General features: G+C 45.4%; 1 protein-coding gene across 1 annotated transcript; it reads right to left on the bottom strand.

The window, feature by feature from the left end:
- Window positions 1-1115: 1115 nt before the first annotated feature.
- On the bottom strand, window positions 1116-22603 carry LOC116357792 (serine/arginine repetitive matrix protein 2-like). The gene is made up of 7 exons (XM_031806756.1): window positions 22600-22603; window positions 22264-22375; window positions 18493-18779; window positions 9787-10866; window positions 2837-4591; window positions 1564-1661; window positions 1116-1451 (listed from the first exon to the last, which is right to left on the bottom strand). Exons 1-7 carry the CDS (start codon window positions 22601-22603, stop codon window positions 1218-1220), a joined length of 3570 nt encoding a protein of 1189 aa, XP_031662616.1. The 3' UTR covers window positions 1116-1217.
- Window positions 22604-23431: the final 828 nt, after the last annotated feature.

Raw genomic sequence — 23431 nt, forward strand, 5'->3', positions numbered from 1 at the left:
GACACCAATAATAAGAAGAGCCAAGAAACATGAGCAATGGACATTAGACCGGTGGAAATCTGTCCTTACGTCTGATGAGTCTGAATTTGAGATTTTTGGTTCCAAATGTCTTTGTGAGATGCAGAGTAGATGAATAGAAGATCTCCATGTGTGGTTCCCACCGTGAAGCATGGAGGATAAGGTGTGATGGTGTGGGGGTGCTTTGCTGGTGACACTGTCAGTGATTTATTTAGAATTCAAGGCACACTTAACCAGCATGGCTAGCATGGCAATCTGCAGCAATACACCATCCCATCTGGTTTGCGCTTCGTGGGACTATCATTTGTTTTTCAACAGGACATTGACCCAACAGATCTCCAGGCTGTGTAAGGTCTATTTGACCAAGAAGTAGAGTGATGTAGTGTTGCATCAGATAGCCTTCCCAATCACCCGACCTCAACCCAATTGAGATGGTTTGGGATGAGTTAGACCGCAAAGTGAAGGAAAAGCAGCCAACATGTGCTCAGCATATGTGGGAACTCCTTCAAGACTATTGGAAAAGCAGGTGAAGATGGTTGAGAGAATGCCAAGAGTGTGCAAAGCTGTCATCAAGGCAAAGGGTGGCTACTTTGAAGAATCTCAAATATAAATTACTTTTTTGGTTACTACCTTATTCAATATGTGTTATTTCATAGTTTTGTTATCTTCACTATTATTCTAAAAATGAAAGAAAAACCTTTGAATGAGTAGGTGTGTCCAAACTATTGACAGGTATTGTATTGTATGTCAACTGAACTCCTCAACAGTGACAGCGTGTTGACTGTCAGAATATCCTACATTCAAAATGAATTGAGCACTTGGCATAAAGAATTATGCTTGATAGACTATGCTTTAAAATGTTAAATACCAAAACAAAAAACATTTTTTTAAAACTACATCGATCTACAACTACATCGTTTTTTGCTGCTTCATAGCTTTTTGTTTAGAAAATATCTATTCATACGAAGTCACACGAAATAGAAAAATATCAAATATCACTGGTGATAAGAAAAAATGACAACCTGAACAACCAGAAATGTTGCTATGGTAACCACCATTGTCCTTTGACATCAGCGATCCCCCCCCCCCCCCCCCCCCCTGCTCTTATTGGCTGCCCCTGACACCTCTGATGTGGAGAGGGCCAATCAGAAGCCACAGAGTTCAGAAGGAGGATGGGCGTGAGGCCAAGCGGGTTATTGTCAGATGGCTGTGTCCCAGAACACGGTGGTTTGTGTTGGGTAGGGGGGAGGCCGGATCTTTTTGGCCCCACTGCTCTTCCCCCAGATGGGGAGGGTAGGCATGCTGTCCTGCTTACAGAGGTTCCTGTCCGGGGTGTTCCTGTCTGGCTGCTGCCTGGAGCGGATCTCCACGCACAGGGAGTGTTTCCTCTCGATCTGCTCCAGCATGGTGCTGTCCCCACACTTCCACGGCATCTGGGACGCGTGGGGGAAACCAGGGAAAGTAAATCAAGCACATCTCAAGAATGAATGAAAACAAATCTATATTTATCCAGGTCTGCAGGAGGGGCCTATCTCATCGACTTACCTGTGCCTCTGATGCTTGCCTCTGTGGGGTCCCTAAGGGAGAGGGTGTAACTGGGGCAGAGGAGGAGTGGCCATACTTCGTAAGTGCTGGTTTCAGCTCTACAAAGAGGGACAAATGCATTTCAATTAATTAATTGAGCTCACTCTTTAACGGTTTACATACAACAAGACAAAACGTTACGGTGAAACAACACACAGTTGTAAGCCTAAACACAATCTCAAACCCACCACATGCATTGATACCGGTTGCCATCTTTTCAGACCAGAATAAATATTGTACTCTCACCATGTTTTTCTGTCTTGTCTATAGGATAATGCTTGGAATCAAATTTACTTTAATGTTGTGTAGCCTAAGCTACTACCTTTTTCGGGCTATACAATGTTTCAAAAAGCACATGCACCTGGTGAAGGGTATGCACAGTCTGATTATAGAAATATCCTATTATCAATGTCTAGCTAGCTAACAAGCTCATTCAGAAGGCTACACATAGTCCTCACAACTTTGCTTAAACTAATTTCGACAGTGGGTCGCTGAATAGTTATCTTAACTTAGCTACCAATTTCAATAGCCAATTTACCTATTGCTGAAAACCTATATTCCGTCAAAGCAATGAGATTCTACAAACCGGCCTGCCCAAACTAACAAACACTTGCACAACTGATGTTTGGATTGTTTTTTTCAGCTAGTAGGCTTAAATAAATGCTTTAAATATATAGTTTACTTCAGCAGGTTTATTTTATGCCAATAACTTCAAATATCAATAATAACCCACTGGGCACATTTTTGATTTACATTTAATTCAGATGTAAACTAACATGAATTTAATGGGAAATCAACATTGGATTAAGGTTCAAAGTTGGGTGAAAAAAAAATACAAAATTCCCTTAAATTAATAACTTTTTGCAAATCCAATCAGTTTTCCAAGTTGATTCAACGTCATCAAATAGATTTTTTTTCTGTGAGGAAATTACACGGAAACAATGTTGATTCAACCAGTTGTTACCCATTGTGAACCTTACTACCTTGGTTATATACATGTTAGTTACCCAACCCAGTCAGAGAATGCTCACTTTTTAAATGTTTTTATTATGGATAGACTACTAACTCTCAGTAAATGGCATGTTATTGCAATCAACAGTATAGCATCTTTCTAAACTTTGCAGATTATTGTGCTTGATGAGGACATGTTTAGTGTCTGTAAATAATTTACCACAGTCACTTCATGGTGTCGGGTTGTGTTGAAGGATTGCAATTTCATTTGGGCTATCCTCACCTGTATTGCCACTTCCAAACACCATTGGCGGACTGCCAGCAGGTCTCCCATGCCGAGTTGGTGTGGCAGTCGATGACTGTTGTTGCCCTGATACACCGTTCCTCGCTTGTGCTTTTGATTGCTCAACGCTATAGGTCCCCCTATCTCTGACATCACGCCTGGGCAAGACCTCTGAGCTATGACCAACCCGGTCTTTATTGACGCACCTAAGATCTACCATATTGGCACTCTTGCCGTAGCTATCGCGCCGGGGGGGCAGCTCTGAGCCATTGCAGCTTCTGTCCTTGCTGTCACGCCTGGCTTCAAGGCCGTTTCTGTCTGACTCTTTGATTTCCTGTCGTGGTAAGGGGGGGAAGGGCTCCATTCCATTGTAACTTTGTTCTTTGCCCTCATGTCTAGACTCTAGGCAGTAGCTTTCCCTGTCTCTGTCTTCGCCATTACGTCTGCACACAATGCCATTTCTGGGTGAATCTTTGCTTTTTTGTCTGGGTAGGAGCTCTGGTGGCTGGTCCATTCGTTCTTTGCTGTCGTATCTCGAATCCATTCCGTTCCTGACTTGGTCTTTGCTATCTTCCCTGGGTAGAAGCTCTGGTGGCTGGTTCATTTGTTCTTTGCTTTCATGTCTCGAATCCATTCCATTCCTGGTTTGGTCTTTGCTATCTTGCCTTGGTAGGAGCTCTGGTGGCTGACCCATTCGTACTTTGCTGTCATGTCTCAAATCAATTCCGTTCCTGTTTTGGTCTTTGCTATCTTGCCTGGGTAGAAGTTCTGGTGGGTTCTGGTGGCTGAGCCTTTCTTTGCTGTCTGGTCTGGACTCCACACCACTCCGGGGAGAGTGTTTGCTGTCGTGTCTGGACTCCACACCATTCCAGGGAGAGTCTTTGCTGTCGTGTCTGGACTCCACACCATTCCGGGGAGAGTCTTTGCTGTCGTGTCTGGACTCCATACCATTCCGGGGAGAGTCTTTGCTGTCGTGTCTGGAATCCACACCATTCCGGGGAGAGTCTTTGCTGTCGTGTCTGGACTCCATACCATTCCGGGGAGAGTCTTTGCTGTCGTGTCTGGACTCCACACCATTCCGGGGAGAGTCTTTTCTGTCGTGTCTGGACTCCACACCATTCCGGGGAGAGTCTTTGCTGTCGTGTCTGGACTCCACACCATTCCGGGGAGAGTCTTTCCTGTCCAGTTGTAGTAACGGCTCCATGCCGTGGACACTTCTGTCTTTACTGTCCCGTCTGACAGGCGGGAGTTCCACACTTTTACAACCCCTGCCTTTACTGTCCATTTTCATAGGCAAGGGCTCCACACTGTTACAACATTGGTCTTTCCTAGTCCCTTTCATAGGCAAGGGCTCCACACTGTTACAACCCCGGTCTCTGCTGTCCTGTTTCATAGGCAAGGGCTCCACACTGTTACAACCCCGGTCTCTGCTGTCCTGTTTCATAGGCAAGGGCTCCACACTGTTACAACCCCGGTCTCTGCTGTCCTGTTTCATAGGCAAGGGCTCCACACTGTTACAACCCCGGTCTCTGCTGTCCATTTTCATAGGCAAGAGCTCCACACTGTTACAAACCCGGTCTTTGCCATATCGCCTGGGCAGCGGCTCCACGCTGCTACAGCTCCTGTCCTTGGTGTTGCGTAGGTGAGATGAATACTCTTTGCTACGATCCTTACTCTCACGTTTGGATTCCTTGTGACTGTGCCGCTCCTTGCCATCACGTTTTGACACGCTGTGAGACTTACTCTTGGATTCGGCTGTAACAGAGGACAAACAGTCAATGTACCGTAAAATACCAAGTTATGTCCACACAAAAATAACTAGTAAACATAGCCTATATACCATAAAGAAGATGAAAAATATAAGTACATCTGTAATATCTATGTATTCATACTGCACTACCGCTATACGGCCACTTGGTGTCACCCATGCGCTGTGAGAGCTATGAACTATGGGTATGCTGGGATATAATGCTGTTTGTTCCAGTTGCCATGGACATCCAGGCTGTGAATTGCATAGATGCTATTATCAATGGGTAGGTAAAGGCCCAGTAACCACTTTGAATACTTTCTTATTTCAATTTCTTCTCTCTGTGTTAGGGCTCAGACACACCAATAGCATTTGCTGGCTGAAAGTACTTTAAAAAGGGACATTTCAATTTTTTTTTACTTCATATTCATCATCTTCAGCTCATCATCTCCAGCTCCAAACCCAACAGGTTTGATTAGGTGTTCATGAGTCTTATGGCTTTGGGGTAGAAGCTGTTTAGAAGCCTTTTGGACCTAGACTTGGCGGCGCTCTACCGCTTGCCGTGCAGTAGCAGAGAGAACAGTCTATGACTAGGGTGGCTGGAGTCTTTGACAATTTTTAGGGCCTTCTGACACTGCCTGGTATAGAGGTCCTGGATAGCAGGAAGCTTGGCCCCAGTGATGAACTGGACTGTATGCACTACCCTCTGTAGTGCCTTGCGGTCGGATGACAGAGCAGTTGCCATACCTAGCAGTGATGCAACCAGTCATGATGCTCTCGATGGTGCAGTTGTAGAACCTTTTGAGGATCTGAGGACCCATGACAAATCTTTTCAGTCTCCTGAGGGGAAATAGGTTTTGTCGTGCCCTCTTCACGACTGTCTTGGCGTGCTTGGACCATGTTAGTTTGTTGGTGATGTGGACACCAGGGAACTTGAAGCTCTCAACCTGCTCCACTGCAGTGGAGGGGACTGAGCAAGCACCCATGAGGGGCCCCTGTGTTGAGGATCAGCGTGGCGGTTGTGTTGTTACCTACCCATACCCCCTGGGGGCGGCCCATCAGGAAGTCCAGGATCCAGTTGCAGAGGGAGGTGTCTAGTCCTAGTGTCCTTAGCTTATTGGTGAGCTTTGAGGGCACTATGGTGTTGAACTCTGAGCTGTAGTCAATGAACAGCATTCTCACATAGGTGTTCCTTTTGTCCAGGTGGGAAAGGGTAGTGTGGAGTGCAATAGAGATTGCATCATCTGTGGATCTTTTGGGGCGGTATGCAAATTGGAGTGGGTCTAGGGTTTCTGGGATAATGGTGTTGATGTGAGCCATGACCAGCCTTTCAAAGCACTTCATGGCTACAGACGTGAGTGCTACGGGTCGGTTGTCATTTAGGCAGGTTACCTTAGTGTTCTGCGGAACAGGCACTATGGTGGTCTGCTTAAAACATGTTGGTATTACAGACTCGGACAGGGAGAGGTTAAAAATGTCCATTAAGACACTTGCCAGTTGGTCAGCGCATGCTCGCAGTACACGTCCTGGTAATCCGTCTGGCCCTGCGGCCTTGTGAATGTTGAACTGTTTAAAGGTCTTACTCACATCGGCTGCGGAGATGTTCACACAGTCTTCCGGAACAGCTGCTCTCATGCATGTTTCAGTGTTATTTGCCTCAAAGGGAGCATATAAGTAGTTTAGCTCGTCTGGTAGGCTGGTGTCACTGGGCAGCTCTCGGCTGTGCTTCCCTTTGTAGTCTGTAATGGTTTGCAAGCCCTGCCATGTCCAACGAGCGTCAGAGCCAGTGTAGTGGGATTCGATCTTAGTCCTGTATTGATGCTTTGCCTGTTTGATGGTTCTTCGGAGGGCATTGCGGGATTTATAGTTCCGCTCCTTGAAAGCGGCAGCTCTAGCCTTTAGCTCAGTGCGGATGTTGCCAGTAATCCATGGCTTCTGGTTGGGGTATGTACGTACGGTCACTGTGGGGACGACGTTGTCAATGCACTTACTGATGAAGACAATGACTGATGTGGTGTAGTCCTCAATGCCATTAGAATCCCAGAACATATTCCAGTCTGTTCTAGCAAAACAGTCCTGTAGCTTAGCATCTGCTTCATCTGACCACTTGTGTATTAATCTAGTCACTGGTGCTTCCTGCTTTAATGTTTGCTTCCCAGCAGGAATCAGGAGGATAGAATTATGGTCAGATTTGCAAAATGGAGGGGCGAAGGAGAGCTTTGTACACATCTCTGTGTGTGGAGTAAAGGTGGTCAAGAGTTTTTTTCCCCCTCTGGTTGCACATTTAACATGCTGATAGAGGGAACAATGAACACAGTGGACATTGAGGCTGTACCCTTACAGTTTTGGATAGTAGCCAATAGACTATTGTGGTTATTTGAGCATAATGCAGGCCTATACCAACAAAAACCAATGGAGCAAATCCCATACAAGATTGTAGATTGTGATTTCTATGATATAGCCTTCAGTGGCATATGTGTGGTGTTTAATGCAGACCTACATTGCATGAGACTTTTAATGACATTTTTACATTATGAAGGGCTTGAAATTAATTAATTATTTTTGCCTTGGTCTGTAACATCATGGGCCAAATAGGTGACTGTAAATTGTATTGTGTTGTATGATGCAAGAAACCACTTTACAAAATAGCACTGCCCCTTTAATTAAGACATAAGCCTAGACGTTTTGTGCTCTTGTGGGAAGCGGTATATCTAACTGGGCTAATAACTCGCTAACTATGCGAGCTCATTCATGCGCAGCTCATTCATTCGTGGGTAATTGAACCGCCGCTCGTGGGCTATCTCCACCAATAGAATTCTACTCCGTTGCGCTCTGGCTCTGCCTACAACAAAATCACAGACTCAATCTTGCAAAGTTAGATTTGTTTTGGTTTTGTTGCAATGAAAAGGGTGTGATATGTTGATTCTATAAAGTGCAAACTAATGGGGCGAACTCAAGTGAAGTTCAATCTCTTGTCTACTGCGCGGCAATCGTGGAGGAGGTGAGCACACGCACAGTTTAGAGGGGAAATTGATGATATGAAATTGAACATTTTATTAATGTCCCTTTAACACAGTTCGCATAACAATCGGCAGACGATCTTTAAACAATCCACATTCGGTGCGATGTGTGCAACCCTTAATCTGTCGAATTTGGTGAAAGTAAGCCTATATGATGATTGTAATGTTCTCTCTCGTTTAGATCCCTCATTCACAACATTGCTATGGGTAACAATGTTCTTCTGTCCAGATTTGTAAAGGAGAGAGCGTTCCTCGACGGTTTGACAACCAAAAGGCAACAGCCCTCAACAGACTAACATCTGCCTTCCATAAAAGACATTGGTCAATCTCTGCAACAAAAAAATAAATAAAAAATGAACATGCATAGTTGATTCCCAGCAGAGCGCTATGGTGCATTACTGCTTTCCCAGAAGTCCCATATCACAAGGCTTGCGTGTCACCAGTGCGTGCTTGTTGTTACGTCTCATAGAGGTGACGAACCAGAGGAAAAGTGGGTCATGCTAGTTAGCTGTGTTTCTATCGTCTATCCTCCCTGATAGCAAGAGGACGCCTGTACGTGATCAATCATAGAACGTTGCTCAGCGGACCTGCCATTACGTAAGCCCCAATAGGCTGGCTGGACGCAGGTGCAACAATAGAAACAAATAAGAAAAAAAACTGTAGTCTTCACACCATTGCCCCCGTCGCTACATAGTGTGAGTGAACATGGTTTATGAGCCATATCCCGGGGCTAAAGGACAAATCAGAACCATGCATCAATAAGACATTACTACATAGGCATACATTTGTCCACAAGCCAAAGAAATACACTGAAAATGCCAGATGCAAACATTTGCCACAACCATTAAGATGTCCAACAGTTAAGAGAAGATTGTGGTATAATTCCAGGAAGTCAGCAACTGTCATAGAGGTCAGCAACTGTTCTTTCTCTCTTCTGATTGGTGACTGTGAAGATGTTTCCCTGATTGGTTAAATCTCTACTAGCTGATTGGGCCAACAGAGGAATATAACTCTTTGATCAGGTGTAAAAGTCTTGGCTGTCTCTCAGGAGCCCACTGCCTGCAAATGATCAGTTGGAAGCTGGGCGTGACCTGCACTACGATTGGCCCACTTCCTCACAGGGAGGGAAATAACAGAGGCTCCTTCTTCTGTTGCTATGACTGGTTTGGAGTTGATGGTTGCTATGAAGCTCTGGGAGTTAAGTGCAGATTGATTGACACATGCTCAGTTCTTTTTGAACTAAATTGATTCAAATGCACACAACTGTTGGGAATTCCCCGAATGAAGTTAGTTGCTATAGTATGTTAGATCTCTCTCCAAAACACAAACGTGTAAATACGTGGTTTTAAACACAAATTCATGTTTTATTCCTTCGCATTAGAGGCCCATTAAAGTTTCAGGCCATGTCTCAATAGAGATCGTTCATTCGGGGAGAAAAGTAATGTCAGAATTACGCATACAAATGAAACATGAATTCATGATTGAAAATACAGCTCATAGGATGGGGGAACAAAAATGTTTCTGAAGTTATATAGTGTTCATCTCTGGTGTTGGGAACCTATCTGAATTCACCATTAATGTCATTTTGTCTGGGTCCCCGGACTGGACACATTGGCTTCCTGTGTTTAAACATGATGTTTACATATTTATCAGTAATGCTGTGTGGTGGCTTAATGCCACTGCGGGGTTTGAGAGGTCCTAATGCCGGCCGCTCTACTCTCTAATCCTGCCAGATTAAATCATATGATCTGTATCAATCTACATTCGGTGGGCCTAGATTAAACAGGCTCATGGAGGAAATGCTTGAAAATAGCCACAAAACACCCATGGCATAGCCTGCAATCCTGCTATCAGCAGCATCTCCTACTTTAGAGGGATTGGAAGTTGTTTTACCAGATGAAAAGGAGGTTACGTTGATACGACGTGGATGAGACCACTAACAACTCATTTCATTAAAATTAAAATAAACATTGCTGTTTTTTTTTTGTGAGTCAATGTGTCAATGTTACACTGTGTGGGTTATATATATCATATTGGATCAGACTGGATACACAGACTGGAGTAACTATTTTGTTGCTCCACCTCTATGTAGCTATTGACTGATTCTGTAACTATAGTAACGAATAGATGGTGTGATGTATTGACTGAATGATTGATTGACTGAATGATTGATTGACACTCACTCTCCCCAGGCTCCTTGGACTTTCTCCCGCCGGTGTTCTTCTTCATCATGTTCCGGCCGGCGGTGAACAGGTTGGTCAGCTCGTCCAGGGGGCTGGTCGGTGTGCGTGAGCGTCCCGTGGATACGTTCTGCATCGACCCATGCAGCCTGCCCCCAGCTATGCAGTCCTGTGGGGGCGAGCCCTTTCCATGGGGCGTGGTGGAGGCGCTGCACGGCAGCCCGCCCGGGAGGGGCATGGGGGCGTCGAAGGGCGGTGTGCGCATCAGGCTAAGCGGCGTGATGCAGCGGCCCATGCTGACGGGGGAGGGGCAGGCTGATTGGCTGCGCTGATAACCGTGGGCTGAGGAGGCTGAGGACTTGTAGAGGGTGCAGGGCAGGGGCGGAGCCGACGAGCGACCCGACACTGTCAGCGTGGGCGTGGCTGTCAGCTCCCTGCAGAGGTGCGCCAAGGGGGGCTCAGAAGAGGAGGTGGGCGACTTGTTGTAGGCGCAGGGGTTGTCCATCATGGGCAGCTTCGTCAGTGGGTCCAGAGGGGTGAGCGGGGACTCGTCCGAGTTTGGCGAGCACTGGGCCGGCGCAGGGGGGAACACCAGGAGGGGCGGCCGGTGGGTGAGCAAATTGGGAAACGGCGCAGGGATGCCGCATAGGGGGATGTTACGCGGGGTGGAGCAGCGGTGGAGAGGCTCTGGGTCCAGGAGCGCCGGGGGGGGGCAGGTGGAGCGGCACCCCGGGGGGTCCCAGCAGTAGTCCATATCATCCAGGAGAGGGTACTTCATCTCCTCGTACACAGACTCTCCCAGCTCCTCGTCCTCACTCTTGGGCGCCTCTGTGTACCCGCCGCCCCCAACACTGGCGCCCATCTCGATGTAGACAGGCTCATCCGAGTCGGAGTGGTGGCTGGGGCTCTCGTCGCTCGGCGGAGAGGGGTTGCGCTCGCACTCGGCAGAGGGGGAGTGACTCTTGGAGCCAATGTGCTTCCTGATGCAGGAATCATCGAAGGAGGTGCTCAGCTGGGTTTTGGGGTTCCTCCTGGGTTTGGGCGGAGGGATCCTCTTGCAGTCTTCTCCGCAGCCTTGTGGCGCTGAAGGAACAGAAAACAAAAACGTTCAGCCAATCAGCATAAACCTCATGGTTGTATTACTACATGTTACATGGCATTAGGTCACAGTAGCTGAACGACATTCATTAAGTCAGATATATTTGATACATGACTACATACAGAAACATTCCCAGGGGCTCCTCTCTATGACACACACACACACACACTTTATCCCTTTCATATATTTCAAATATACCCTCAACCTTAATCCAACCACTACATACTCACATTCCACTATACACACACATACAGGCAAACAAGACCAAAACACAGGCTGCACATTCACTGTTTGTCAATGCAACAGGGCTTTATAACACAGCACCAATCCATGCATCTCTACCGGATAATGAGGCGATAAGGGGAGACTCTTTTTAGACATCTCAACCTGAGGTGACGATAGGAGATTTGAGCTCAGCAAGCTGTGGTCCAATGTGTGTACAGATGTCTCAGTGTAATTTGTGTCTCTGTACTCGGATGGCTAGTTATTATTACTATCATGATGCTAACTGGGTTGCATGGTGGATCTTGAGATCTGTTTCATGCACTGATGATGAATTCATCCTTCCCCCGCCTCCCTTCTCCGGCTCTCTCTCCCCCTTCCCCCGTAGTGGATGTGTTTACCCACACCCTCTCTCTATCCTGGGGGAAATGGAATCTAGGTCAGTCGCTCCTCCTGAATGAATTCTGCCTCTGACTGGTCCCTCCCCTTGCTCTGCTCAGAACCCGATCTGGCTCACGTAACAACCCTCCCCTCGGTGAGGGACACCCCCACACTCAGACAGCGATTGGCCTGGACGCCTTAGAGCTCCACCCGTTGCCGCCGCCTCATTGGCACACGCTGCCTGCTGTCGTTCTGATTGGTCGGGCTACGGGGGGGGTCTTGTTTCTGTGGGATGGTTGCTGTGGCGCGGGGGAAGAACTGTGTGCACACAGGGATCCCCTCCAATCTGAGGCAGTCAGGACAACTCTCTAACCAACCGTCACAATGGCATACGCGTCAAACTGCAACGCGATCAAATGCGACTGTATATTCACCCTTAAGTCTCTCACAGCCCCTTAAAACTATATTATATTACTTCAATAGCCTGTTCATTTCTTGATCATTTTGCAGCACTTGTTGTTTCCTTGATCAGCAGGTGGTTTCTGTTTTGTCAAAGTATCTTGTTGTTTACATGCTACATGATATAGGCGTATATTTGTACTGCTGCACAGCGATTGAGTTTATAGTTAGGTGCTTATGCTCCGTTAGTTTACATCCCTAACCAGTAACCGCAAGGCCACACTACTGCTTTTACAGCATTACAAGCATTTCGCTACGCTCACAGCAACATATAAATAAATATAAAATAAATAAATATATGTTAAATATGCAAAATATATGTATATGTGACCAATAACATTTGATTTGAATAAAGTAAAAACAAATCATATCTGATCAGAGATGGTCAAATGTCTCTACACTTTCTACTTACATTTTCTATCACCATCTCATTTTCCAATGTGTCCCACTCCCATCATTCGTTTCATTCCTCTGTTTTCATTTGAGATCCACTGTTATTAGTAAATGCAGGTTAACATGTAACAGTTGGCAGTGTCCTCTTACACTTTTCAGAGAACATTACTTTCATCTACGTGATGAGGATAAAGGCTAAACTAAACAGCTCACACCAGGACATGAAGATCAGGGCCCAGTTTCCCCAAGAGCATTTTAAGGCTTAAGTTCATCGTTAGAACCTTCGTAGGAGCATCGTTAAATCTCAGAGCTTTTTCCCAAATAACCATAGCTATTAAAGTTGCACATGAAAACGCTCGTAATCTAAACGGTTGGCTCAGACCAGTAGAACAGCTAAATGCATCGTCAGATGCTTTTTTTGTCCACTTCATACACAGAAGATCTCCGCTAAACATGTCTATGTGACTGCGATAACATCAGAACAAAGTCGACAGTCAAATACAAAGTTGCGAATGTCTTTGCAATTTAATACTAACAAGGGACGTATGGAGAAAAAAAAATTGATAACTTCAAATGAAAACTGAGATGACTCTGCATTCAAATATAAACAGTAAGCTATAGGCCTATTTCAATCATATTGAAATACATTTCATGTTCAATCAATTGAGGTTTATTTAGCTACTTGTAGGCTACTGTCTGTAATTTGTCTCAACATATTTCATGATGTGTGACAACGTGTGCAATGATGTGCCAAATTGGTGTATTAGTGCATTTTTTATTGGGTAAGCATTAGAATAAGCCGCCTCAATATGTGAGAATATCTCTCTAGGGGCTGATCTGTTGTCAGTATTGTGAAATAATTATAATGTTTAAGGAAAGATTTGAATGGAGAAAACTGATCCGAGAGCAGCGCTTCCTTTCTTTAGATCCTATCAGTGTCGACACATGCTCCAACAACGCACTTAGCAACCGTAATCTCTGCGTTGTGTTTTTGGGAAACTTATTTTACGTTTGTAGGAAAGATGCATCATGTTAAAACACACATAAGCCTAAACTATCAGGAAACCGACCCTGATCTCTTCAGATGTGACCGCAAATTCCTTTGCCATATGTAAACAAGGTCTTTGCGGGCTTTTAAAAAGCTTTAAGAAGAAAACAGATGAGCAGATACTGTAGAACGCAGATACTGTAGAACGCAGATGCTGTAGAACGCAGATGCTGTAGAACGCAGATACTGTAGAACGCAGATACTGTAGAACGCAGATGCTGTAGAACGCAGACGCTGTAGAACGCAGACGCTGTAGAACGCAGACGCTGTAGAATGCAGATACTGTAGAATGCAGATACTGTAGAACGCAGATACTGTAGAACGCAGATACTGTAGAATGCAGATACTGTAGAACGCAGATACTGTAGAATGCAGATGCTGTAGAACGCAGATGCTGTAGAACGCAGATGCTGTAGAACGCAGATGCTGCAGAACGCAGATACTGCAGAACGCAGATACTGCAGAACGCAGATACTGCAGAACGCAGAACGCAGATTCTGTAGAATGCAGATACTGTAGAGCGCAGAATTCAGATACTGTAGAACACAGATACTAGAACTGCGACATGTCCATGTGGAGAGGAGAAGGCCCAAATTAAATCTTGCTAACCAGCAGTCCCATGTTTGCAGGCAGCCCCCCAGGCGTGTATTCATGGATGCCAAGGGAAGACAGGCTTCACCAAAAATGTAGCAAGAAAAACGTTTTCTTTCTCTCTGTGTTTCATAATTTTCCTTAAATTCGCAAGAGGATGAATGTATCTCACTGGAGAAAGCATTAGAGAGAGAAAAACAGCGCCCCTCTGTCTCTGAATGCCATCTATCTGATGCTGTCTGGTCATAAAGAGTATGACATTGTTGCCGCCTGTAGCATTGAAGGCAACGGAAGCCAGAGAGCATTTGGCCTCCTTTGATATAAAAAATATAAAAAATTAATAGCCAATCATCGTTGAGCTAAACTGAGTGAGCTCAACTGTGATTGGTCCTGGCGCACCATAAAAAAAAGTGTCAAGGGAAGCCAGTTTGGATTTGGCTTCACTCCTATTACATCGCATCGATAGAAATACGTGATTGACAGAAACAACTTGAATTATTGGGTTGTTGTCCTCCCATGTCTGGCTAGCAAAAAAAAAATTCCCTTTCCTAAATTAGCCATGGATACAGATAGGGATTTGGCCTTCTGGTTTTACTTAATTCTCCGTACTGGCCAATGACTATAACGACAATTCTGATCCAACCATAAATTCATAAATTGTGCCCCTGGACTGAGAGGATGGAAGTTCAACATGTAGCTAGATGTAGAAGGCTAATGTTAACTAGCTAACATTGCCCATGGAAGGAAGTTAGGCTAGCGAGCAAGCATTTTAGCCAGGTAGCCTAGGACAACAAAAACTAAAAGCGTGTACAGTATGACAGAGTGATAGACCGTTTCACCAACATGAAAGAGAGGAGGATGGCATTGGCATTTCTCTACATGTAGGGTGAGTTAACATGTTTTTTCTACTTGCACACAAGTAGATCATGAAACTGTTTGTTACATGCAATATGTTTTGTGGACTTCACCGGACAGATGTTGCTCTCTGGTTTTGTGATGAAACAAAGGTGTAGTTGAATTTATTCTGCCACTGTGTCTTCTTATTGTCTTGGCCTTAGGCATACAGTGCCTATGGAAAATATTCAGACCCCTTGACTTTTCCACATTTTGTTATGTTACAGCCTTATTCTAAAATGTATTAAATAAATACAAAGCCTGAGCAATCAACACACAATACCCTATAATGACATCACAATACCCCATAATGACATCACAATACCTCATAATGACAAAGCGAAAAAAGGTTGTTAGAAATTTGGGCAAATGTTTAAAATAAAAAAACAGAAATGCCTTATTTAAATAAGTATTCAGACCCTTTGCTTTGAGACTAGGAATTGAGCTCAGGTGCATCCTGTTTCCATTGATCATCCTTGAGATGTTTCTACAACTTGATTGAAGTCCACCTGTGGTAAAGTCAATCGATTGGACATGATTAGGAAAGGCACACACACCTTTCTATATAAGGTCCCACAGTTGACAGTGCATGTCGGAGCCAAAACCAAGCCATGAAGTCGAAGGAATTGTTCATAGAGTTCCGAGACAGGATTGTGTCGAGGCACAGATCTGTGGAAGGGTACCAAAACATTTCTGCAGCATTGAAGGTCCACAAGAACACAGTGGCCTCCATCATTCTTAAATGGAAGAAGTTTGGAACCACCAAGAGTCTCCCTAGAGCGGCCGCCCAGCCAAACAGAGCAATCAGGGGAGAAGGGCCTTGGTCAGGGAGATTGAACCCTTTGGCCTGAATGCGTCGCATCTGGAGGAAACCTGGCACTATCCCTATGGTGAAGCATGGTAGCCTAGTAGTTAGAGTGTTGGGCCAGTCACCGAAAGGTTGCTAGATTGAATCCCCAAGCTTACGAGGTCAAAATCTGTCGTTCTGCCCCTGAACAAGGCAGCTAGCCCACTGTTCCTATGCCGTCGTTGTAAATAAGAATGTATTCTTAACTGACTTGCCTAGTTAAATAAAGGTTAAATACATTTAAATACATTTAAAATGGTGGCGGCAGCATCATGCTGTGGGGGTGTTTTTCAGTGGCCAAGATGAACGGAGGAAAGTACAGAGAGATCCTTGATGAAAACCTGCTCCAGAGCGCTTAAGACCTCAGACTGGGGCGAAGGTTCACCTTCCAAAAGGACAACGACCCTAAGCACACGGCCAAGACATGACTTTGGGCCAAGTCTCTGAATGTCCTTGAGTGGCCCAGCCAGAGCCTTGACTTGAACCCGATCTAACATCTCTGGAGATACCTGAAAATAGCTGTGCAGCAACACTCCTCATCCAACCTGACAGAGCTTGAGAGGATCTGCAGAGAGGAATGGGAGAAACTCCCCAAATACAGGTGTGCCAAGCTTGTAATGTCATACCCAAGAAGACTCAAGGCTGTAATTGCTGCCAAAGGTGCTTCAACAAAGTATGAGTAAAGGGTCTGAATACTTATGTAAATGTGCTATTTCATTATTGTCTTGTTTTTTTACATTTGCAAGTGTTTTTGCTTTGTCATTATGGGGTATTGTGATGTCATTATGGGGTATTATGATGTCATTATGGGGTATTGTGTGTGGATTGATGAGGGAAATAAACAATTGAATACCTTTTTGAGTAAGGCCGTAGCCTAACAAAATGTGGAAAAATTCAAGGGGTCTGAATACTTTCCGAAGGCACCGTATATATCACAGTGTCAAGGCGTATGAACTAACAGGCTATAGAGTAAACAACGCAATTATCACAACTCACTGGCTTCCCCAGTGATTTGACCTATGCACTGCTACTGGCAGCCCATGGCCCTAAAGGCAGCCCCAGGGCCCTAATGGCAGCCCTATGGCCCTGAAGGCAGCCCCATGGCCCTGAAGGCAGCCCCATGGCCCTAAAGGACTCCCTATGATGAAATAAAAGTCTACACACATCAAACATCCAATGATTGTAACAAACATTGGCCACCTGGGCTGAAAATAAATGTAGGCATACATAAACATCATTCATGGCCATCAGGAGCAGTGGGTTTGAATGACCTGAGCAGAGCCACACTCACTAGAAGACCATGTTTGATTTGTTCATCCACATGGCTGGACTCAACCTCATGTACACTGGACTCAACCTCATGTACACTGGACTCAACCTCATGTACACTGGACTCAACCTCATGTACACTGGACTCAACCTCATGTACACTGGACTCAACCTCATGTACACTGGACTCAACCTCATGTACACTGCACTCAACCTCATGTACACTGGACTCAACGTCATGTACACTGGACTCAACCTCATGTACACTGGACTCAACCTCATGTACACTGGACTCAACCTCATGTACACTGGACTCAACCTCATGTACACTGGACTCAACCTCATGTACACTGGACTCAACCTCATGTACACTGGACTCAACCTCATGTACACTGGACTCAACCTCATGTACACTGGACTCAACCTCATGTACACTGGACTCAACCTCATGCACACTGGACTCAACCTCATGTACACTGGACTCAACCTCATGTACACTGCACTCAACCTCATGTACACTGGACTCAACCTCATGTACACTGGACTCAACCTCATGTACACTGGACTCAACCTCATGTACACTGGACTCAACGTCATGTACACTGGACTCAACCTCATGTACACTGGACTCAACCTCATGTACACTGGACTCAACCTCATGTACACTGGACTCAACCTCATGTACACTGGACTCAACCTCATGTACACTGGACTCTGGCTGCACGGCTCATTCAATCTCACTGCTGCTGACGTTTCATGTGTTTACAGCTTAGCCCTTAGAGACTGCATGGATTCTACAAGGTGTCAAAAGCATTCCACAGGGATGCTGGCCCATGTTGACTCTAATGCCTCCCACAATTAAGTAATGTCCTTTGGGTGGTAGACCATTCTTGATACACAGTAAACTGTTGAGTGTGAATAACCCAGCAGCGTTGCAGTTCTTGACACAAACCGGTGCGCCTGGCACCTACTACCATACCCCGCTCAAAGGCACTTAAATATTTTGTCTTGCCCATTCACCCTCTGAATGTCACACATACACAATCCTACTCTTCATCTATACTGATTGAAGTGGTTTTAACAAATAACATCAATAAGGGATCATAGCTTTCACGTGGTCAGACTATGTCATGGAAAGAGGAGGTGTTCATGATGTTTTGTTCACTCAGTGTACACCACCCGGTGCATATTGGGTCGTTTTTTTCTGTAGTTGAATAGAATGTTGGCGTAGTTTTGTGTTGTCGTGTAGTTTGTTTTCTTAGCTGTGTGGTGCACAGCATTATTTAGCTGTGTTGTTTGTTTTCTTAGCTGTGTGGTACGCATCATTATTTGTTGTAGTTGTGTAGTATTTTCCTGTGATTGTTGGTTGTTGCATAATGGTCTTGTTTGTTTGCGTAGTTGTGCATTAAGTAGCATTTCTCATAGCTGTTTAGTAGGCCTATCTACCCCTAGCTACTTGAGTTACAGGCTATGTTTGCGTATCTAGTCTCGTTGTTCAACACTTACCATCCGGATTGGCCCTGCAGCCCCTGCAGACCAAGGTGGGGCTGTGTTCCACTGTCTCAGAGGAAATGCTCAGCTTGGTAGCCGGGTCCCTCCTGGGTTTGGGTGGGGGCTGCTTACGGGAGGTAGGGCTGCCCACCTCCTCCTCCCCACCACCGTTAATGCCCACAGAGTGTAGTGACTGGGAGCGCACGGCAAAGCCCGGCTCGCAAGCAAGCTGCGGGGGGGCTGGCATGGTCATGGAGCCCATATGCAGGTGCTTCTCCTCGGTCACCACCTCTTCGCCCGTCCTGACAGAGAGAGAGAGGGAGAGAGAGAGAAATGTTTGTTATGATACATGACGAATGGCTATACTATTGACAGCATCTTGACTGGCTGCATCACTGCTTGAAATGTCAACTGCTTGGCAGACGACCACAAGGCGCTACAGAGGGTAGTACGTACGGCCCCGAACATCACGGAGGCTGAGCTCCCTGCCATCCAGAACCTCTATACCAGGTGGTGTTAGAAGAAGGACCAACGTTTCGGCGTAAACACTTATTGAGGAAGGCACAGTGATGTTGAAACGTCTGTGTTTTACCCAATAAATGTATATATACACTACCATTCAAAAGTTTGGGGTCACTAGGAAAAGTCCTTCATTTCTCAGAACAAGAATAGACTGACAAGTTTCAGAAGAAAGTCCTTTGTTTCTTGCCATTTTGAGCCTGTAATCGAACCCACAAATGCTGATGCTCCAGATACTCAACTAGTCTAAAGCCCAGTTTTATTTCTTCTTTAATCAGAACAACAGTTTTCAGCTGTACTAACATACAGTAGTTGCAAAAGGGTTTTCAAATGATCAGTTAGCCTTGTTTAAAAGGATAAACTTGGATTAGCTAATACAACGTGCCATTGGAACACAGGAGTGATGGTTGCTGATAATGGGCCTCTGTATGACTATGTAGATATTCCATAAAAAATCAGCTGTTTCCAGCTACAATGGTCGTTAACAACATTAAAAATATCTACACTGTATTTCTGATCAATTTGATGTTGTTTTAATGGACCAAAAAATGTGCTTTTCTTTAAATATATTTATAAACTGGGTAGTTTGAGCTCTGAATGCCGATTGGCTGACAGCCATGGTATATGAGACGGTATACCACGGGTATGACAAAACAGGTATTTTTACTGCTCTAATTACATTGGTAACCAGTTTATAATAGCAATAAGGCACCTCGGGGGTTTGTGTTATATTGCCAATATACCACGGCTAAGGGCTGTATCCAGGTACTCCGCGTTGCGTTGTGCATATGAACAGTCCTTAGTCGTGGTATATTAGCCATATACCACACCTCCTCTGGCCTTTTTGCTTAAATATAGAGTGTGCGACTGTCTTTATTTAATTTTATAACATTCAAAAAGAGTAAACAGATGTAGTTAGTGACTGTGACAAAGATGTATCTTTAAAGGTGGAATCTGCAGTAGGGCCAATGGCCCACCGCTGTTATTGTTTTAAACCTGCAGCGTGGTAAAACAACAATCTGTACATATTGGTTATTGTTTTATTATGCAGCATGGTAAAACAACAATCTGTACATATTGGTTATTGTTTTAGTTGCAGAGCTGAGGAGCGTCGTGCAGCATGGTAAAACAACAATCTGTACATATTGGTTATTGTTTTATTATGCAGCGTGGTAAAACAACAATCTGTACATATTGGACTCTTCTATCACACGTGCGATGATGTCAGAGGGGAAAACTCTGTGTTTGTTGTTTGCACTAACTTCTTTGTTGTTGTAATATCTCTAACAGAAGTGTCTGTTTCACCATGAAGGATTCCAGCTTTAGAAAACTTTAAACATCATCAATACATGAGTCCTTCCCTCTGGAAGTCTGTCCTTTCACAAGACCTTGAACCCAAAATAATAGCACACAGCGGTCTACTGGGATGTGTGTGTGTGTGATGTGCGTGTGTGTGTGATATGTGTGTGTGATATGTGTGTGTGATGTGTGTGTGATGTGTGTGTGTGTGTAATGTGTGTGTGCGTGCGTGTGTGTGTGTGTGTGTGTGTGTGTGTGTGTGTGTGTGTGTGTGTGTGTGTGTGTGTGTGTGTGTGTGTGTGTGTGCGTGTGTCTGGGTGTGCGGGTTTCTGCACCTAGTCTCTTTGTGAAGGCTCAAATGATGGAAGCGACCAACAATGAGAACCACATTGGTGCCAATCAGCCGAGAGAAAATCTCTCTGTGGGTTGCCATTGATTTGTGTTTAACTCTGCGCACGGTTAGCTCAGCGCTCCCAAGACCCAGAGACACGATGGAAGTCCCCCACTCCAGCCACCGTCAATCCCCCTTTAAATACAAGGATGATTGGTCTGAATAGAGCGGCTGTTGTGGCAGGGTGGGGCTTTTGACAGTCACAGGACTGTACTGGCCAGAGAGTACAGAGTAGATTTCTGACTCTCACTGCCAAATGGTGGAGACTTTCGCGTCATTTAAAATGGTTTGTTTTTCTTTTTTTGCTTATTTAGGTCACCAGCAAATGAACAGAAGACGTCACTGAGATAATTGGAAAGTTTAAATGCAGTTTGGAAATGACGAGGCCGTTAGACCTCGTTATTTCTCTTCTATCATCAGATTGGGAAATGTGTTCAATAGGGTTTATTGGTCTCCACTTCCAATAGATACAAAACAACACTACACTGAACCATAGAAAAACAAAATAGCCGAACAACTATTGTCTCTCCAACAACACAACTAGGGCACTTTTTGCATATGCACACACCCACACACCCACACACCCACTCACCCACACACCCACACACCCACTCACCCACACACCCACTCACCCACACACCCACACACCCACACACCCACTCACCCACACACCCACACACCCACTCACCCACACACCCACTCACCCACTCACCCACACACCCACACACCCACTCACCCACCCACACACCCACTCACCCACACACCCACTCACCCACACACCCACACACACACTCACCCACCCACACACCCACTCACCCACACACCCACTCACCCACACACCCACTCACCCACCCACACACCCACTCACCCACACACCCACTCACCCTCCCACACACCCACTCACCCACACACCCACTCACCCACACACCCACACACCCACACACCCACTCACCCACACACCCACTCACCCACCCACACACCCACTCACCCACACACCCACTCACCCACACACCCACTCACCCACCCACACACCCACACACCCACACACCCACTCACCCACACACCCACTCACCCACACACCCACTCACCCACACACCCACTCACCCACACACCCACTCACCCACATACCCACACACCCACACACCCACTCACCCACACACCCACACACCCACTCACCCACACACCCACACACCCACTCACCCACACACCCACTCACCCACACACCCACACACCCACTCACACAGTGGCCACTGAAACTGCTGTGCGTCGTCCACACTGTGTTGAATATGTAATTCCTTCTCAGTGCATCTTTCTCAGTAGGCGCTCAAGTACAACTCAAACATGTAGTTCAACCCTGAGGGGTTAAGTCCCAGAGTTTATCCAGTAATGACATACAATAAATCAATGCTTTAGTCCAAATAAAAAAGTAGTTGTGACATTTAAGTGACGATTTGTGCTCACAAGTGCTTGGATGGGTGGTCGTGGGTTTGCAGTGGGTGTTTGGGTGTGGTGTGGGTGTGCGGGGGCCTTTGGGTGTGTGTGTGTGTGTGTGTGTGTGAGACTTTGCTGACTCACACTGACTCTGAGCCAGCTGCTGAGCTGGGGGTTGGGAGGGGTCACTGGTCAGGGGCTTAACTTTGCCTAGCAACTGGGTATCCACGGACACCAGACACAAAACCAGCCTCCGGACTGCTCCACATAACAAATGCACACGTGCACACCTCAAACATACTCAGGAGACTACAACTCCCAAGTCTCAAACTCCCATCTGTAGTCCTTAACCCGCAGACCTCCTTTGAGTGCTGACATATAATGGCTACCGTCCTCCAGCTGTCAAACCCATCACACATATCACCTGATGATCCCAAGACCTCAGGGCATCAATCACTACAGTGGAGCGCTACCAGTCATACCCATGATAGATGTGGCATTGAACTCGCATTTTTTCAAGATCAGGAAGAGAAAGGAAAATCCCACTGCTCTCCGTGTGTATTCCTGTTTAATCCTGGTGCCCAGAGGAGCTTTGCACTAGCTGATGTTATGTAGCCCAGACAGTGGACATTTTCAAAACACTCTCTTTGCAAACTTTTATATTGTTCTTTTTTTAAAATCATAAAACACACTAAACCTGGTCTCTGAATGGCAGGAGTTGTTTTCCCCATGTAGTAAATCATGTTACGTAGCTTTTGCACTTTAATTAATCAAGTCTGCAGAAATTATCATAATAACCTTTGTAATAACATAAACCTACGTAATAACATGAACCTATGTAATGACATTAGAATTTGAAAAAACCATTGTCCAGGCAATATGGAAATGTGGCTTTACATGAACAGGGTGGTACTTAATTCATGTACTCTGTAGAAATGGTAACAATAAGGTAATAATACCATTCATAGGTCATAAGAATTAAACTCTGCTTCTACCACACAGCTGTCTGCAGTAAAACACTCGTGAATATTAACACAGTAGTGCGTGTCAGGTGTTTAACTGGTGGAGTTATATATAGGATATTTACCAGTGATTGGCTGGACCACAGATCACAGGTGTACTTGGAACAGTTGGATGGAGGGTTGTCATTGGGTAGTTCTGGTTTTGTGTAAATAGGCTACTTGAGTCTCTATAGGACATGGAACGCACAACACGACACCAACGAGTGATAGAACTGGGTTTATGTATGTGTGTGTGTGTGTGTGTGGGGGTGGGTGTGTGTGTGTGTGTGTGTGTGTGTGTGTGTGTGTGTGT

Source organism: Oncorhynchus kisutch, linkage group LG27 (genome assembly GCF_002021735.2).
Source record: "Oncorhynchus kisutch isolate 150728-3 linkage group LG27, Okis_V2, whole genome shotgun sequence".
NCBI classification, from domain to species: Eukaryota; Metazoa; Chordata; class Actinopteri; order Salmoniformes; family Salmonidae; genus Oncorhynchus; species Oncorhynchus kisutch.

Coding starts and splice junctions, on each gene's coding strand:
- LOC116357792 (XM_031806756.1), bottom strand. Junction 4,592..9,786: donor GTCCAAGGAGCCTGGGGAGA/GTGAGTGTCAAT, acceptor CCTCTGTTACAG/CCGAATCCAAGAGTAAGTCT. Junction 1,452..1,563: donor GGCAAGCATCAGAGGCACAG/GTAAGTCGATGA, acceptor CACGCGTCCCAG/ATGCCGTGGAAGTGTGGGGA.